Raw genomic sequence first — 20,723 nt, 5'->3', positions numbered from 1 at the left:
ATATATCATATACATATATATATATATTATTAATATATTAATAATAGGCTAATATATCTATTATTATTATATAGAATATATATTATATTATAGCCTATATATTAGGCTATATAAAATATATAAATAATGTAGATATTTACTAAATATGGTTAAACATTCGATTCTAAATCTGTCTTTCTCTCTATCTGGTCCTATTTCTGATCAAAAACTAAAACTTACAGACAGTTCACCCACCCATAATGTGAAACAATGTACAACGTGAGGGCGGGCTTGTAGTACTGACGTCATCAGCTGGGTGTCTCTCGCCCGACTTTGGGCTCCTGTCTCCTCGCTCTCTCCCTCCCTGTGATGCGAACAGGGGGGAGAGGATCATTAAAAAAAGCCAGGAACGGCGACAGTGACAGCGCCTCCGGCTCCGGCGCCTGTGCGCGATCCTCCAACACTCGCACCAATGCGCGCGCTCACCCATCTCCACCAGACACCACCGCATCACACCACTGCGCCCGCAGTCTGATATTTACCCCCCATTTTATTGTTGTTGAGCATCCGACATACAACCAACCAACCATCGAGACGCAAACACTTTCATTTCAACCCTTCATCTGAATGACGGGCGGACGGTTCGACTTCGACGATGGCGGCACTTTCTGCGGTGGATGGGATGACGGAAAAGCCCACGGACACGGCATCTGCACCGGCCCCAAGGGCCAGGGCGAATACTCCGGGTCCTGGTCCAACGGGTTTGAGGTAGTCGGGGTGTACACCTGGCCCAGTGGAAATACATACAAGGGCTACTGGGCTCAGGGGAAGCGGCACGGGCTCGGCGTGGAGTCCAAGGGGAGGTGGCTGTACCGCGGGGAGTGGAGTCACGGATTTAAGGGTCGGTATGGGGTTCGCCAGAGTCTCAATACACCTGCCAGGTATGAAGGCACATGGAGTAATGGACTGCAAGATGGATATGGGGTCGAGACATACGGGGACGGGGGTGAGTTCAGCTAAACATCACTTGACCTATTTAATGTTCTTTAAAGTCTTGCGTATAGCCTATATGATGATGATGATGATGATGATGATGCTGCTGCTACTGAGTGAAATCAGGTCTCTGTTTTGTAATATAGGCTATCATTATAAAACTAAGGCCTCTTATGTATAATATAAGGATTGTTTTTTTCTTTTTCTTCTTGTTTTGTGAAAGATCAAAGCAAGATTGTGCCTTGAGTTATTTCCAATGCCTGACTGTTAGATTTTGCCCATAAATCATGGTCTACAGATTTATGAAGCAGTTTGCCCATGCAGTTGAGTTGATGAATGGCGTATAACTGGACTGGTCAGCAGAAGTTGCTCACAGAGGTCATGGCTAATAATAGTTACATCTGCAACATGTCAAATGAAAGTTCTCCTGACTAGTAGACCAGCAGACAAACTCCTGTCTCAACTTATTTATTTTTTGCAAAACATATTGTAACATGAAAATTCTGTGCCCTCATTTCAGTCGCTGGAAGTTAAATATAGGGAAATGGGCTTTTATTTAAAAAGAAGTTTAAAGTGTGGAATTGTCCACCTGTTAATTTATTTCACTTGTTCGTACACTTAAAAATACAGTGACAATGTTTCACACATTACAAGTGGCATTTTGGTGGCTGTATATTTTACAGTTCATAAGCATAGGCTATACTGTATTGTTAACTATCATGTTAATCTACAAATGTACTTGAATGTGCTTTGTATCGTAAAATAAACAGACAGTGGTAAAATAGAAGGTCACACGATGAACTGACATTTATTAAATAACATTAACCAAGCAACATATGAATTATAAAACACAACAAAAACATAATTTTAGCATTAATTTGTGGTAAATATATGTGTATTGTAAAATATAATATTTTTTACACTGTATATTTTTCAACTTTTTATTCTCAGAATTTTACTCTATAATTATTGTCCTGTTAAATTGTATATATATATATATATATATATATATCCATTCTATATATATATATATATATATATATAGTTAACATGTTATAATTAATAACATTACTTACAGTGTATGTTACCTGAATAAAATTAATACCTGATATTGCAACATCTTTAAAATAACTAAATCAAAATGTATTTGCTTACGTTAAGAAATTGGTTTATTGATTATAACTAAGCTACAAAGTGCATAAACAACATTACTATTCAAATAACTTAAATAACATAGCACAGTACATTATTAAGTCTTTAAAAAATTAATTTGAGGTCATTTGATATTTAGACAAGACTTTGGCAAGAGTCATTAAGTTTTCTTGAAATGTGGTGGCGTCAGAGAGTTAGCCTACTGTCGAATTTATTAGGCAGGGTCGCACATTACACTTACTCATAACTCACTTTCATCTTCTGCAAAAAGTCCTGAAAGAACTGATAGCTCAGCTAGGCTGATGAGACAGAGTGCTGCTGTGCACTGTATATATAAGTCACTTCCATTCTGCCATTTTTACCTGTTATTTGAATATTAGCTTCTCAGCATTGCTTCTGTAGAGGCACTGACATACGCAGAATGGAAAAAGGAAGTGTGATGTCCACACTGAAAGTAACAGCTCCAAACAACTTTTTATTGAAAGTGCGACATTTCGACTATCAGGACTTCATCAGACACAATGACATTCTTGACAATGACATCCTGCTTTTTTTTCATTATTGTTATTTTGTTGTCCTGCAGGGTGGGTGGGCTGTGCACACCTTTGTATTTTTAATTCTTCAAAGACATACGCAGAATCATAAGGAATGAATGGATAAATAAGAGTTATGGTTGGCTGGAGCCACAAACTTCACAACAGCTCAGATTACCCCCATGTTTTAAAATAGTGTTGAAGCTGTTAGGTCTGACAGGCCGGCATATGAGATATAGGAGGGAGCTGTTCACTTCGTCAATTCGCCGTCATAACGTGGATAAGATTACACCTGTATATTACTTGCCTGGCGATAATTTATTCAGTTATAATCTCATGTTTTTTTTATTTAGCACTTTGCATGTTTGCTGAAGATAAAAACAAAAAACAAAACTCATTCCTAGACATGGTGGCAATAGAGAAAAATGGCTAATGTTTATATTGAATAGTGAGTACATGTATGAACTGTTCAAAAGTTTGCTTTGGGGTCAGCAAGGTTTTTCAAGGGCACATTAAATTGATTAAAAGTAACAGTTGAGATTTTTATAATACTTCAAAAGATTTATATTTCAAATAATTGCTGTTCCTGTGAACTTTCTTTTCACCAAAGAATCCTTAAAAAAAGTTAATTATTAAGCAGCACAACTGTTTTCAACTTTAATAATAATAAAATGTTCTTAGCACTTGTAAATTAGCATATAAGAATGATTTCTGAAAGATCATGTCACACTGAAAATGCTGAAAATGTAGCTTTGCCATAAGGAATAAAGTACCTATTAAAATATATAGAAAACAGACATTTTAAATTGTAATAATATTTGTAATAAAATAGATTACTGTTTTACTGTATTTTTTATCAAATAAATGCACCCTTGGTGAGCAAAAGAGCCTTCTTTCAAAAACATTCAAAAGTCTTACCGACCCCAAACTTTTAAACATTAGTAGTGTGTTTTAAAAGATTCTATTCATGGTTTCTTATGGCAAATTGTTCTTAAAACGATTTATTAATGAGTGGACGCTTCCCTCCAGCAAGCTGTCTTTATTCTTGAATTCAGTCTTTTAATAGATTTTTAAAAAAGATTTTAGGAAATAATAAAAGAAGGTCTATTATTAATACCTGCAGTTTATAACTCCTTAAAATAGGAAATGGAAATACCATTCACTAATACTGTTTTCAGTATTTATGGAATGCAAAAAAAAAAAAAAAAAAACTAGTTATTTAAATTATTGAAATGTATTTAATTCATTATTCAATCTAATTAGCTTGGAAATATTATTTATGATGCTCAATAAAAAAAATCTAAACATTCCTTAAAAACATCAATGCACCTAGACATGTTAGTTTCTCTAGTGTTTTCTTTTGTATGTAATCCCTGTATTATGTGTTATGCAATATATAGTCTAAAGTCTCTCTAATCCCTTTGCCAGGTACATACCAGGGCCAGTGGATGGGTGGCATGCGACACGGCTATGGCGTACGTCAGAGCGTGCCTTACGGCATGGCCACTGTCATCCGCTCCCCGCTGCGCACCTCACTGGCCTCCCTCCGCAGCGAGCAGAGCAACGGCTCTGTCCTGCACGACCACATGTCCGACAGCCCGGCTGGCACCCGCGGGGGCTTTGTCCTGAACTTCCACAGCGACAGCGAAGTTAGCTCCGGCAAAAAAAAGGGCCTCTTCAGACGGGGTTCGCTGTTCGGGAGCCTCAAGCAGCTTAGGAAGTCCGACTCCCGCTCCTCCATATCCAGCAAGCGCAGTTCGGCACGAAGTGACGCCACTATGAGCCGCATAAGCTCTAGCGACGCAAACTCCACCATTAGTTTTGGTGATGGAGAAGTGGCAGACGAGTACTTGCCGACTGAGGACAACGTGGATGCCACCACAACCGAGTCGTACATGGGCGAGTGGAAGAATGACAAGCGGAATGGTTTCGGTGTCAGCGAACGCTCCAATGGGATGAAATACGAAGGGGAGTGGATAAACAACAAGCGGCATGGCTATGGGTGCACACTGTTCCCTGATGGGACGAAAGAAGAGGGGAAGTACAAAAATAACGTTTTGGTGCGTGGTATCAAGAAGCAGCTTATTCCCCTCAAAAACACCAAGACGAAGCAGAAAGTGGACCGTGCCGTTGAGGGAGCCATTAGATCGTCTGCCATTTCCCGAACAAAAGTAGAAATCGCCACCTCAAGGTTAATACTTCCTCCAGATTAATCCTACACCCCACTTTCAATTGCATCTATTTACGAAAACATCTCGGCTCTTTATCTCACTCTCTTTCTGATTCTCTCTCTTTCCTTTATCTTGCACATTAGACACAAGTTTCTACATCTAACTAACAGTATTGCTCACAATAATTACATTCCTCCAACCAACATAGCACATGCATGCTCTATCCCAAACTGTAAAGGAGCTAAATGCTGCTCATTCGCCCTCATGTGAATGAGCGAAACGCAGCAGGGAAGTGACCAGGCAAACAGGCGGGCAGCTATTGTGCAGAAGAGCCCCAATGAATAGTCTGTTTGCATGAGTGCCATCACATGCCCCCCCGGCCATAGCTCTCATGCTGATCACATAATCAATGCAGAGCCAACAGGATGTACTGAGTGAAGTCACAGAGGAACCAGGGGTGCCAGTCGTAACATTTATAATCATTTAAAAAATGTTTAGAGGAGTAATTGCATGGTTCTGCTCATTACGCCGATTAAGCATATACGTTCCTAAGAGAAGTTAAGCACAGATGTATCAAGCTCAGAGGAGATACTTATGTAACTTCATGGTGGGATGTGTAAATCAAACTGCAAATGCGTTTTCAAAGGCGACGCTGCTTCATACCTCTGGGATTGAATTACCATCAGGTCTTTTTATATATATCATACATAACACGTAATTATCAATTAAGTCAAACATGGAATGATTAAGGGAATATCCATTATTGTTTTATAAATGCCATTTTCCCACTTTAGAAAACCAGTAAAGGTTCATTTTTTCTCTTGTAACTCATTGACAAAGCTTGCTAAAGGCACACATCGATTTTTGCAAGTTGAAGCAGGTTGTGAAGATCAGACTGTGTTAAACAGGAACTCAATAATGTTGTGTGAGCTGAGTGGTACCTCTCCTTTATGTTAGGACATGTGAGCCTTTGTGCTAGTGCTGGCATGGTGTTGATTCTGAAGTTTAGGAACAATTTGTCACTTGTGATCTCCTTTTAATTTGAGACACACATTTAGTCATTCATTTTTGTTATTTTCCTCTGACAGATTTTTCTCTCTCATGAAACGCACCAGAAAGTAGTAAGAAAGAATGACAACATTATGCTTGAAGTGATAACTCAAAGCTCATAACCAAAAATGGACCTTCTGGCATTATTTACTCACCCTCATGTTGTTAAAAACTTGTATTGTATTAGGAATAATTTTTTAAGAATATCCTGGGCTCTCTTTTTAATATGAGTGAATGAGGGCTGGGGCTGTCAAGCTCTAAAATGGTTAAAAAAACACCATAAATATCCTAAAAGTGATCCATATGACTTAAATGCTGGAAAACATGACTCACCCCACCTTTCCTTGCTGTGTTCAAAGGAGTTCAGTAGTGATGTCAGATTTGTGAATGAATTATTCTTTTGAGTCAGAGCTTTTCTGTGAATCAGTTGATTCAGTTCACAAAACAGTTTAATGAATCAGACCGATCTGGTTCTCGATTTCAGCTCACTTTCATTGATCTGGTCTTAGTGGTTAACAACTCACAGACAATTATCAGTGCATAACATAAATTTGAATCTGTTCATCAGACAAATTTTGTCTAACTCAATATGAATATTTTAATTTCATTATTTCTCCTTTTTTGATTCATGAAGGAAAGAAAGTAATGACACAATATTATTTTTTGTACTTCTTTAACAGTATTTAGTGTTACTCTATTGTATTTTTCGTTGTTTTCTAGCTTGAACGTTCTGCTTAGCTCTATTAATGCAGTTATTTACTTCTTTCTGTCATCACAAAAAACGTGTCCATGTCCTGCTCATTCATTACCATAGGCTTTTTTCTTATAGCTGAACGAGTATGAATTTTAATGAAATCTGCTGTAATGAGGCTTGCACAGTCCATGTAGCTAATGAAATAGTAATATGTCCCAGAGCTGCTGGATGAATAAAATATCTCAGTGCCTTTGAAGATTGTTAGGGAGAGAAGTGATAAGCACTGTGAGGGTTCAGGGAATGTGCGCAGAGTCTAAGGCTTCAGATTGCCTTGAAGGAGTCTAGAAAGAGAGAGAGAGAGAGAGAGAGAGAGAGAGAGAGGGTTCTCCGGCCTGTGCTCTCTCACACATGTGCACACTGTGTCAGCACTGAGCCTGACTAAATAAGGCAAGGCAGGAGTTGGCTTCTCAATCGCTGACAAGAATATAGTCTTGCAGCCGTCACTGATACAGTAGTCAGTCTGCGTCCTGTTATCATCTGTTAGAGCACTCAGGTTTAGAGCCGTGTGTGTGTGTGTGTGTGTTTATCCTGTCATCACGGACTTTCTTTTTAACCTGGAAATCATAATTCCTGAATCCTGCCAAAAATATAGTAGTTGTTTTTGTATACTGTATTATTTAGTTTCATTTCATTCAATACTTTTTGTTAATGACAGTGGTGAGTAGACTGTGTAAAACTATGATATTTTGGTGAAAACTATTAATTTAAAAAAAAATTTTAGGTGATTTTGTAAAAAAAAAAAGTTGATTTTATGAAAGATTTATGTTCCTGCATATTTGCAGATTTGGTCAAGGCTTTAACAGGCGGGATAACCTGAACAGATTAACCATCTTTCTTAATCTTCTGTTTGTCCTCCACAACAGCTTATGTAGATAAATGTTTTATTCTATGGTAATCTGCTTTATATGCTCCGTTTGTAGTGGTTTGTTGACTGCAAAATTAATTTTATGTTGTAAAGTGTCCATATAGGCACATTTACGCTTTTTTGATGTCTGTCCAAGGCAAACATTTTGCATATGCGATTAATTAAATATACTTCCATTCCAAAGTTTAAGGAAGGAATTTTTCAAATGTTTTTGAAAGAATTCTCCTATGCTCACCAAGGCCACATTTATTTAAACAAAAATACAGTAAAAAGAGTATATATAATATACTATATAATATAATAATATATGACATCACTTTTGACCAATACAAATTATATATATCCCCCATAGGGATATATATAATATATATGTATAATGTAATTCTTCTTCAGTTAACACATTCAGTTCATTATAATGAATAACTGATTGTGTTAACTGAAGAAGAATTATGAGATTAATCACAATAATTTTTTTTTTTGTGATTTGCAGCCCTCTAATGTGAAAATTACTTATCAATGTATTCCGGCACATCAATGGGAATATCATATAAACTAGCACTATAAGAATATGTACAGAAATGTACGTTTGCAAAGGCTAACTGGACAGATCAGAATCGAGACACGTGTTGAGTTGATGTGAGCTCAAGCTGGGAGGATGTGCTCCTTTTCACATCTTTATCTGAGCTCTTGTGTGTGATAGAGTGGGCGAATGTGAGGAGACACTGCCAAATTAAAACCCTCAGAATTTCTGCTAGTGCTCCATCTGTCGCCTAGGAGATGTTCTCTGGCTCAGACTCCAAAGAATATTACGTTAGGTCCATTAACGCCTAGAGAAGATACTGCTTATTACTTGGCTGACAAATAGAATGTAGATGCTCTCTTAATATTATATTAATATTATACATGTCTTGTGTGTTTAAAGGAGCCATGCTTGTTTATTTTAAATAGTTTGGAATTCAAATCAGTAGTAAGTAGCCTACTGGTAGTCATATTTAAAGGGACAGTTCAGTTTCACTCACCCTTATGTAATTTCAAACCCCTATGCTGTCATTCATTTTGGTGTATTCTCAAGTATTCCCAAGCCATATAATAGTATTATACGGAGTCCCTAAGGGACATAATGATGGAAAAATATGAAAGGGAAAAAGATATAAATGATTTTGCGTTCTCTCACAAATGTTTTGCTTTCCCCATAGAAACGTTACGTTGGCTTGCAAAAAGTTTGCGTTCCCCCAAGAAACTTTGCGTTTTTAGGCGAACTCGGTGGAACGCAAACATTTTGTAGAGAATGCAAAAACATTGGGCCTCATTCAACCGTTCTTACGAAGAAATGTGTTCATAAGCCCCACTTACGCACTTTTTATGAAGATTCTGACATTCAGTTTTCTTATCTTGGATATGTTCATAGCTAAGAACAAAATCTACACACACTCAAGAGCACTCTTACGCACATTTGAATGATGACAGTTTGCTCCAAATAATTGGTTACTCCATTTTATTTAATTCTACAGTAGTTTACACTGAAAGTATTTTACTGTAATGTATTTCTGATCATTTGTTGAAAAAAAAACTCGTAGCATGCAAAGAAACACTAACACTGCAATTTACGTGGGATTCATCAATCCTAAGAACACAAGTGCGAACAATTCTGTTGTTTAAGAACATGTCATGAATCTGACGTAGACTTTTCTTAGGAAGTTTATTAAGTACAAAGTTGAGACAATTCTTAGGAAGATATTGGTGAATGAGGCCCATTGACTTATTATTTTTCCTCCCATCTCATACTTTTTTCCACCCGCAGATCATTTTAGGGGCTCCGTAGCATTGTTATACCAAAAATTAAGTACATTTTCACTGATAATCTTTACCATTAAATGTTATTGATGTCTTTCCAAATGCATAAATGTAAATACTGCAACATAAGTAAATAATGACTTTTGAATATTTCATATTTTGGTAAACTATTCCTTTTACATGTTTCATTTCACAATATATACACTACTGTATAGAGTCTGTAAGATTTTGTTTTTGAAAGAAGTCTCTTGTGCTCACCAAAGATGCATTTATTTGATCAAAAACTGTAATATTGTGAAATATTACAATTTAAAATAACTGTTTTCTCTTTTAATATATTTTAAAATTGTATTTATTCTTGTGATGGCAAAGCTGAATTTTCAGCATCACTTTAGTCTTCAGGGTCACATGATTCTTCAGAAAATCATTCTAATATGATGATTTAGTGCTCGAGAAACATTTTTTATTATTATCAACATTGAAAGCTGTTTTGTGGCTTTAAAGTTTAAAGGAACACTCCACTTTTTTTGGAAATAGGCACATTTTCCAACTCAACTAGAGTTAAACAGTTGAGTTTTACCATTTTCAAATCCATTCAGCTGATCTCTGCGTCTGGCGGTAGCACTTTTAGCATAGCAAAAAAAAGTGGAGTGTTACTTTAACCGTAATACATTTTCCTCAGTATTCTTTGAATAATAGAAAGTTGAATAGAACATATTGGAATTAGTTTTTTCTTTACTGTTACTTTTGATCAATTTAATGCATCCTTGATTATTGTACATTTCTTTTTAAAAAAACTGACCCCAAACCTTTGAATGTTGTGTTCAGCAATGTTGTTCAAGCTAAGGCTGTCTCTCAAGACCCAGTAACAAGTTTTACTTTAGGCCTTAGGTTGTTACAGAAATACAAAGGCCCAGTGAGCTATTAGGATCTCCTCAGGAGCTGATCTGTGCTAGGAAGGTCCATAATAAAGCATTAATCTCGCTCTCACAGAGTATTAGAACTGCTTTTGCTCTATACAAGCGCCAGACCATCAGTATATTTGTTTTAGCGCTACCACACCATGACATGACTCTCTAAATCAAGCTTACATTATATCTTCCTCCTATTTAATGTTTCATTTATCACCATTATTGCAATTCTCAGCAGAGGACCAGTGTTATATGTCTCAATTATACTGTACCATGTATATACAGTGCAGACCTTATTACTCAAGCTTTGTTTTTTTTAGAAGGAAAAGAGAAGGCTGGCTAGTTTAATTCATTCAGCCAGAGCTTTAGATTCAATTTAATTTACTCGCACTGCACAGCTCTTCTTAGAATGTGTCCCGAAAGCTCCTCGCCACCGTTAAAGACTATGATCCCTTAAAAGCAAGCTTAGCATGACAGTTCAAAAGATACTTTGTCTGGAATGTTTCATGACAACTCAAGTAACACTTTATGACTTCATTCATATTAAGACTACATGGCCTGGTAAAATATTGGTGCAAAGAATACAAAAAACAATAATGGTTAATGCAATCTTTAACAATGAGAGAGAAGATGGTATAATATTAATATTTTACTCTGTGTGATGGGAATTTTTGAGTAGGACACTGCCAATAAGAAGAACAGACCAGTTTGACTGATATGACTAACCCTACAAAATGTGTTCACTCTAGATGAAATGTTTAAACCAACTAAAAATAGGTTTGATGTCATGAGGCCTTTCAGTGCTCATGGCACTGCATATACCGGTATGTATATATGAGGGCATTATACAGTAACATACATCTGTATACAAAACTGTCTTCACTGACTCACTCATGCATTTTTGGGCTGATACAACATATTAAGTTATATTTAAACGTCTTGTGGATTAAATATGGAGTAGTTTGCTGTATATTAAATATTGACAATATATTTACAATGGCTTTGGAGGCACCATAAAACTTTGTGCATATTACATTGATTTTAATGCTCTTATAGTGTCCTAAAAAGTTATTTTTTCCCTCTACAAGTCTTATGTACTAAAGGGGGGGGGGTAAAATACTTAGTTTCAGTCAATCTCATGTTAATCTTGAGTACCTATAGAGTAATAGTGCATCCTTAATATCTCCAAAAAGTCTTTAGTTTCATCATATTTATAAAATAAAAATACAGCTTTCCGATTCTAACCGGAAAAAGCCGAGGTCCTTGATTCTGGGCGTGGGCGGAGCTATAGAGTCAAGCGGGAGCGCGCGGGAAGGTTTGCTTATTATCGATCGTGGTGCGGTATGCCATATTACTGTCTATATATATATAGTATTTGGTTTGCAAATCCAGCGACGACCTGGGTCTTGTTAATAAAACATTCGTCACTGAAATGACCAGAACACAAAACCGCACTTGCCACACTCCTTTGCTGTCCCGGAAATACAAACTGCATCCACTGTTCCAGTAACACTGGGTTCTTTGGGAAGCTGAACAAGGTAAACTTTCCCTCACATCCCAAAACACACTTTTTTGGAGACATTCTTGACATCAACCATTCCTATTTAGCGCTGCTGATGATGATTTCCGGTAGTAGCGCGTCGATGCATAGATATTATATAGAGATATATGATGTCTATGCGTCGATGAGCGCGGTCTTTCTCTCCTCTGGTCGACGTGTGCGTGAACGCGCTTTTCCGAGAGCAATGCTCATATAAGGAGTTCCACTCTGGTCTACGTCATTAGATCTACGATAGAAAAAAACCAGCCGAAACGTGTTGCAATCCGGAAGTATGATTTTCAGCACAGAAATTCTCTGTTATTCGTTCAAAATAACTGTTCAAACTTTGGCCATTATTAGCATGAGAATCCATCTCTTTAACACTGTAAACAACTCTGAATACATGAAACACCATTGTACCCCCCCTTTAAGACAGAGACGGTTTGATCATTTATTTCAAAACCAGTGTTTAGAGTTGTTTGAGAGGTTAGAGAGTGTTCGATTCGTTAGATTGATGGACTCTTGATTTAAAAATATATTAAGATACAAAAGTTTGGGGTCAGTAAGATTTTTAATGTTTTTGACATCTTCTGTGATGGCAATATTCAGCATCATTTCAGTCTTCAGTGTCACTTCATCCATTAGAAATGATTATAATATGCTGCTTTAGTGCTCAATATTATTTTCAGTGTTGAAAACAGTTGTGCTGCTAAATATTTTTGTGGAAACGGTAATAACTTTTTTTCAGGATTCTTTGATGAATAGAAAGTTCAATAGCATTTATTTGGAATATAAATATTTTGTAACATCACATTATGTATGTACTGACACTTTTGATCAATTCAATGGTCCTTGAAATATATAAATATATATATATATATATATATATTTATTATTTTTCAATCTTATTGTTCCCAAACTTTTAAATGGTAATGTATGTTGAACACTGTCTAATAGTGTTTATCAAATATTATCAAAAGACTGAAAAAGCTTAAGATGTTTTAAAATAAATACTTATATATTGCTCAGCCCTAGATATTTGTATACTGACAGAGGACAGTCTTGTACTCTTTCCAAAGTTTAATGTCAACAATTAGCTCAATTTGTAGCATCATTCGCTTTTTATGAATAGGAAAATGAAAGCAGTACACATAGTAACTTGTTTCTTAGCTTGTTAGTGAATGCATCTTTGTGTGCTTGTTGTGAGCAGCTCTGTGGACTCTGGCCATGCAGCCACTACAGTGGTGGTGACTGACAGTGCCAGGGGCAGTGTTAAAATGATGCACTCTTCTCCCATATCTTATCTTCCAAGCTGTCTGACTCCAGCGCTGTGTCTTTGCTTTACCCAGAACCGCACACGCCAGGGCCAAAGCAGAGGCAGCTGACCAGGCCGGTCTGTCTGCCAGCCAGGACGCTGATATCGCCAGAGCAGTGGCCAGAGATCTGTCCCCCAACTTCCATCAACCAGGTATCCTACCATCCATGCACACATTCGCTTTCTCTCGTGCATACACACACGTTTTATGTGCCCTTTCACCCCTCCCTAATTACTCCCTTTGTGTCCTTGTCTTTGTGTCTGGGTCAAGTGTCTCTTTTTTATCTCCCTGTCAAGCAAAGAAAAAGAGAGCAGATGCAATTGCAAATGAGTTGTGAAGGGGAGGAATATCATTTGCATAATTATCTACTGCTTCTCTGAGCCCAGCTCCAACTGCTTTTAATGCCTGCAAATTATTGAAGAAAACATTAGGGTCAAGAGGTGTATGCGTGACATTGTCTGTATATTTAACATATTATATAACATGTCAATTTTATCCTAACCACTGGGTACGAAGTGGTGGACAACGTACACATCAAGTGCCTGAGTAAAAGTACAGATACCCTAATAAAATATTTTATAGTAAAAGTACACACTTTCAATTTCACTTGAGTAAAATGTAGAATTAAAAGTAAAAAGTACTGATCCATGAATGTTTATTATTTATTCTAGCCAGCACTAGTCAGAATAGTCATTAGTCAACAAAGATCTCCAGAGTATAAAATATGTATTGATTTGCAAATAAACATACTTTTTATCATTTTGCCCAAACCAAATACACTAGCAAAACATTAAACTTCAGTATACTAAATTAAGTTACTGATAATTTGAGTATGCAAGCAAGTGAAATAATGTACCATAGAGTAATTTAAAAACTAAATTTGTGTAACTGAACATGTGGCTACAAATACAATACAATGTACAGACGACACACGTGGCAAACTATGTTAACATTTAAAGATGAACACTATTGCAAACATACTAGTTTATATAATTTAAAACTTGTACAGCAGCGGGAAAGATGCTTGGACATACATTTTCGTTATTTGACCAAAAATCATCATACAGACGGTGACATACGTACATATTGAAGAATTTCAAAGGCTTCAAAAGCTTTTTTAGTAGATTTAGTTCACAGATAACTGACAGTCATGACCTTAATATGATTTCATTTATTGTAATCAATTTAAATTCGGCATTATAATTTACTTTTCACGCCATCAGTCGCGTGCATAGATTCAAGCTTTGAAGATATCCCGGTGCTTGGCTCATTTTGACTGGATCATTAAATCAGTGAGTTGTTGATTAAAGAACAGCTGCAAGCAGATCAGTCCGGTTCACAAAGGAATTGTTCTGTGTGATTTGTGAACCAATTCATCAGGTTCATTGGAAAGAAACGGCTTGGTTATGAATCGGGCATCGCTTTCATGTCTCAGAGGGGGTGTCAATTTTTTTCAGTTCGAAATGAGGAATATGTTTTTATGAAATATAGTAAAAAGCACAATAATATGCTTTAGTGTGAAGTAAAAGTTTTCTGAAAAAACTAGAGATACTAGAAAAATATACTTAAGTCCAGCAACACAGTAAAAATGCTTTTTTACTGTCCATTGTCCACCACTGTACGTTAGCATTTGACAAATGTAACATGGCCCATACATGTATGATTCATATCATTAATACAATAATCAACCTCAGTTCAGTGAGGCCAGAGTTTCTTCAACCACTTTCTGCTCATAAAGCCTTTTTAAAGCCAAAAAGCCTTTGGCATTTGTCCATACATTACCAAATGGTTTCGGGATAATTCCCAAATACTCCAAGTGGACTTCTTAAATCCCCACCCCCCAACTCAATTGCAGGTCTGCATGGCTGGCCAGTGACATCTTTCTTATGAAGTTAAATGTATTTTACATATTGTGGATCACTACGGCTTGTTCAAAACTATTCTTGCTTCCTGAAATACTTTGCATCTCTACTTCCAGGATTCAAAAATATTACAATTTTAATATTTAAAAAACAAATTAGCCGTTGCAGTCAAACATTGTTTATTACAGCAGTCAGTTATTTGCACAATAGCCAGTTTTGAAAAAACAATCGCAGTGGGATTGAATCTGCTGTTTAGGGGAAACAATTCTCTATGAAGAGTTTTCCCCCATCACCATGTCCCTTTATATGCTCCGTCATTTTCAGTCTAAATTCCAACTCATGAATTGAAATGGAGACGATTCTTCGAACTTGCGTTGCCTACACATGTTTTAGGTACATATTGTCCAGGTCTAGTCAGGCTCATTCATTTTTCTTCAATATAATCTTGCTGCAGAAATCACGTCTTTTTGGGAAAATTGGGATAAAAATGGCAAATATTTATATTAGTAAGACACACTCATTTTAGTTTACAATACATGTTTTATTTCACAATAGGCTGCTGCAAGTACATTTGAAAGTCACATTATGATATACAATCTTACAGACTTGATAAAAATCACCTTAATTCAATGCAGTGAGGCTGATGCATTCTCATGTGACCTGCAGGCTCTCCCAGAAATATTCAAATGAATTTTTTCCCCCTCATCACAGCATCAACATAATGTTCTCAGGGGAAAAACATGGACTGAAAGGGTCCTGAAATGTACTTACAGTTTTTTTTTGAGAGTGCTTGTTGTCAAGGCTCTCCGCAGATGAGCTGTTCCACACTTCAGCTTTGTAAAAAGGCTGATAAACAGTGTGATTTATTCACAGTCTTAGCCTGGCCTCGGACACGATCCAGTGCAAGTTCTAGAAAGCCCATCTGTGTCAGCTGTGAGGCCACTCTGGCCATACCCGTGGTCTAGAGAATCTGGAGAATGACTGGAAGCTCAGACTTGAATCATAAAAGCAAGTGGCAAAGTTCTTAATGTCCATCCCTGCATAAACACTAACAGACTGAGACTTTGAAAATGTGAAATTGCATCTGTGCTAGCAGTTTATTCTGAGCTTGATATTCACAAGCAGCACTCTTGAGTATTGAGCATTTGAGCCGCATTTAGATCTATCAAGGTCTTTTTGTCAGACAGTAATAATTTGATCTTATTACATTTGTTTTTTTTTAAGATTCAGATGTTGAGTCTATATAAAATGTAATAAAAATAAAACAAAATATGAAATACACACACTAAATAAAACATTTATATATATAAAATATAATAAAATATAAAACTAATTCTGACTTTCTTTCTACATTTTTAAGGCCCTGACTATATCAAGCAGAGGTTCTCGAGTGAGCCCATTGAGATTAAAGAAGCACCAGAAGAAAAGAAAGAGAAATCACCTTCAGGAAGTCCGCACTTTTATCGCAAAGGCACAACCCCAAACCAGTCCCCTTCCCAAAGCCCCGGTCCTACACCACCTCCCTCACCCCCTCTCAGCAAGAAAAAGCCCTTCTTTAACAGAAGTGCCCCTAAAGCCATCAAAGAAAACAAGCCCCCTGCTGCCGAAAACCTGGCAGCGGGCGTCACCAAGGCTGCTTCCAGGATATCAGAAAAACAGGAAGTAAAACAGGAGGTAGTACCTGTAGCCAAACCCTCCAAGCCACCGGCGCCGGTCGCCAATGCCTCCAGCCCTGGGAACGGTGAGCTGCACTCCCAGTATCATGGATACTTTGTGAAGGCTGAGGTGATGATTCCACCTGATGATCTGGAGGATGAAGAACACCATGTAATGCCGACTGCTCTTGCCAGGATGCCCCCACCTGCAAAGCAGTACCGTGCTCCGACACCCAAACCAGTAATGGCCAAAGAGAGCAAACCCGAGCCCAAACTGAAGAAACAAGAATCATTGAAGCCAAAGAGCCTAGCAGAAACTAAGAAAGCCAGCATGGAAATTACTACTGACATTGTTGAGGAGGAATCAGTAAGTAGCTGCAATATGCATGACATTTATTGCTTAAATGACCATTCTTGACTGCATACTGAATAACATAACTGTGCTCTTTGCGCAGTATGTTGAAAATGTTATTTTTCACAGATGCACGATATCTATATAATAAATATTAAAATGCTATATTATTTATTTTTAAAAAGTGAATTTAAGCATCACAAAATTATAATGTACAGTATGCAAATGGTTATTTATATTTGAGATTTCCTAAAGATTATATTTAGCTGTGTTATTAATGTTTTAAAGAGTTAGTGTTTCAAATTAGTTACATGACGGCAAGGGTATGAATAGTAATATAATACTGCAATTAAATATACAATATTGGCTAATACCAATACATTTGAAAATATCTAATATCGGCCAATAAATCAATATGGTACTGATATATCATTCATCCCTACACTATTTACACCTAAAGGGTGCATATTAGTAAAGTACAAAAGGGTACCTTTTGAAAGGGTAGCTCCCCAGTGACAGCTTTTGTACCTGTTTTTTTTTTCTGAGATTGTATATAAAATGATTTTAGTTGTTTGTATGTATTTTGCATTTATTTAAACACAATATAATTGAAATATTGGCCATTTATCGACCATAACTTGAAAATGATTATCGGCTTTTCGGTATTGGCCAGACTATTTTGAATTTCTCTACATTCGATTGCTAATCTACAGCTTTGTCTCTTGTTGGTTCTTCAGGGTCCCAACTCAATATTGGTCCTTCTAGTGATGCTGATAAATATTGGACTGGCAATTATTTTTGTCCATTTTCTCACTTGACGGAACATTAAACTCAGGTAAGACTCTCGCACTCAAATGGAGGATTTTGCAGGTTGCCATAGAACCTGATCTTTGCCCCATGTCAGTCACCAACTAATGTAGTCTACCTTACTCTTGCCATGTAATTGCAGCTGTGCCTGAATGTTATTCAACATAATTACTTACCCTCTAACTGTTTCGACCCTTCAGTGAGCTCATGAAAACTAGCGGCATAGGCCCCTAATTCTCCGCAGTTGCGTCAATGGCCTTTAAAACAAAATGACGCCAGTCAGACTCAGACACAGGCAAAGGACTGGACGACTGGAATTAGAGCAAATCACGGGAGAAAGACGAAACCCGGACCATTCGGCCTGAGCCAACCAACCCAGTTCCTCTGGCGATGATTTGTTACTCGCTTGGGCTCTGAAAGCTGAAGCAAGCAGTCGTTGGGAAAGAAAAAGAATCTGCTGATCCAAGCCGTACCCAGTCAAGTGCATGTCCACCCCCGCTGCTATGGGGAGGGGTGGAATGGGGGGACTTAACTGGATATGTTCGGAGATGCACTTTTAGTTGACAGAAGCAAACAGCTGCCTTACTATTTTACCAACTGACGTTTTAAAGGGGAGATGTGCAGTGGGTTGCCAGTGTGTTTGGGCAGCAGGAGTGTGTACCAGTGTCCGCTTTCCACTTGGTTCAAAGCACCATGCACATTTTGAAAGGGTCACTTGCCAGTCTTATTCCATTACCCATCTCTACAGCCTTGTCTAACATCTGCTCCTGTTTTAGGAGATTCATCCATGACATGCCTGTGCATGGTACTGGTTTAACGACTTTGTCTTGACGTTTTTCTTTCTGTCGTGTTCTTTTTTCTGCACCTGTAGCTGAAGATGATGAAAATATCTCTAGCCTGTTGTATTCTCATTCTCAGAAATCAAACTTGAAAATAACAGCACGTTACAGTTGTAACTTTAAGATGACCTTACTGAGAAAACAAAATCAAATATTATTTATTTAAATATTGGCTTTTGAGTACAGTGCGTGGTTTGATTAAAAAATATATTTATTTGAAGTATTATTGTAAAATTGTGTGTATTTTTCTTTAAAAAAAAAGAATGGTATGTTTGACATTGTACTTACTGTAGGGTAAAATGCATGGCTTTTATTTTTTGAGAAATGACTAAATGTTACATTTTGCACCTTTAATCTTCATGGCCTGATATACTGTGCCCTGTAACCCCCCAACCCACCCCTAAACCCACCCACCCCTAAACCCCCTCGCTCTACCCCTTAACTTGACATGTGCAGAGCGGTACCTGCCTCAATATTATGCCTGCAAAATTGTGTTGAATACATTCAGGTCGACCCACTGGTTATAAATGCGAATGTAGAGATGGCTGCCTTTAAAGAATTTATAACAGTGTTATAGTTTACCTCAGACAATATGTGATTTTTGAAATGCTGTCTTAATTAGGAATTTTGTGGAAATCTGCTGTTATTCTCCATTATTTTAGTCTGGTGGTGCATGAGGATGTGGTTGCAATTAATGTGCACATGGTGCGTTTGCACCAGTATTTAAATGACAAATGTATACATATAAATAGATATATTTTATATACAAAGTCAGAATATATTTAGTCAACAGTTGGACACTTAATGGCCTTGACTAAAATTACAGCACAGCATCTTTTGCTGATTGATTCGAACATCCTGCATGCGCGTTGTATTTGGTGGCCACGGATGTGAGGCTGTATGTGTCGTGTGAAGAATGAATTTCAGCAGTAACAGGCTGACTATTTTTACAGAGGTTTTGTCAGACTGCGAGAGTATGTGAGAGGGAAGGAGGAGGGAAGAGAAGAGCATCAGAATGGATGATGGCTTGTCATTTGACAAGAGAGATTAATCTTCAAATGTAGAACAGACTTATTTTTCAAGTTTTTTTTTTTTTTGTGGCAGGGGGAAACACCATTGATTTACACTCATCGGCTATGTACGTGGCTATTTTTAATTTGTTTTGTTTTCTATTTCTGTTTATATTCCATCCTGACCTGATGCATATTAGATGTAATTAAAAGTTCCCCATGAAATTTGGCATTTGTTAAACAAATAAAGATTTTTGTCATTTTGTTTCCAAGCATCTCTTTACCAAGCAAAGTTACAATTTCTGTATTTAAAACAAAAAACAGCAAGTATTTAAGATGTTTTGGTGTAAAACAGCATTTAACTCTTTTGTGCTGTGACGATTGAAGATCCAGCGTAGCTCTTATGGGTCAAATTGACCCTACAAATCTTCACAGCGCAAGAATCCAGGCTGCATTGAAGTTTTAGGCTAAAAAGTTGCAGGAAATCTGTGTTAAAGAATAAACCGGGTTAAAAAAAAAATTACCTGCAACAGCACGGAAGGGTTAAATACGGCATTTGAAATGGCTTTAATATGTAAATGTAATATCTTCACATTTTCAAACTCATTTGAATGTATTGTTCATTTTAAAGGTTGATGAAAGTTTTGATATGAACTGTCTACACACCTTAATGACACTGAAACGTATATATAAAGAAATGTTTATTTTGGGGGGATATTATTGATATAAATTATAATTAAAAAGGTCTTGACGCATGTCCTGACATTATTTTATCCCATTTCATTGACCAGCACCCAGTCCAAATCATATAATAACCTATTATAAGTCAAAGAAGAGTTTTAATATACAAATAAATACAGAAAATTATTAGAAAGAGTACAGCTCAGACAGGGGGCTCCCATTACTGCCTTTCTAAGCGCAGGTATGCTTTATTTTAGAGCGGTCCTTCCCCCTTGAGTGTGAAAATTGTTCCTTGTCTAGAGGATTGCTTTGGTGATCCTAAGACCAAAATAGTGCGAAGCAGCTGCTGTTGGCTGGTAGAGGGTCGTATTTGAGCACCATGAGAGTTGCGCCAGCCTATGTCGTCTCTCTCCTCCTCTGAGCTCACTGGAGCGAGTGGAAGGTCACCCACCAGCTGCT

The 20,723-nt window shown here is 37.1% G+C and overlaps 1 protein-coding gene across 3 annotated transcripts; it reads left to right on the top strand.

The window, feature by feature from the left end:
- Nucleotides 1-330: 330 nt before the first annotated feature.
- jph1b (junctophilin 1b) lies at nt 331-19,848 on the top strand. 3 transcript variants are annotated; one of them, XM_079614056.1, is made up of 6 exons: nt 331-985; nt 4,086-4,848; nt 13,092-13,210; nt 16,281-16,942; nt 17,665-17,762; nt 19,678-19,848. In XM_079614056.1, exons 1-5 carry the CDS (start codon nt 607-609, stop codon nt 17,743-17,745), a joined length of 2,004 nt encoding a protein of 667 aa, XP_079470182.1. In that variant the 5' UTR covers nt 331-606; the 3' UTR covers nt 17,746-17,762; nt 19,678-19,848. The 3 variants fall into 3 exon arrangements, with proteins under 3 accessions (XP_079470182.1, XP_079470181.1, XP_079470180.1); XM_079614055.1 differs by having other exon boundaries at nt 19,527-19,848; XM_079614054.1 differs by having other exon boundaries at nt 17,935-19,848.
- The last annotated feature ends 875 nt before the right edge of the window (nt 19,849-20,723 follow it).

The sequence above is a fragment of the Phoxinus phoxinus genome, assembly GCF_949152265.1.
Source record: "Phoxinus phoxinus genome assembly, chromosome: 5".
NCBI lineage: Eukaryota > Metazoa > Chordata > Actinopteri > Cypriniformes > Leuciscidae > Phoxinus > Phoxinus phoxinus.
This window is presented reverse-complemented; position numbering and strand designations above follow the sequence as displayed.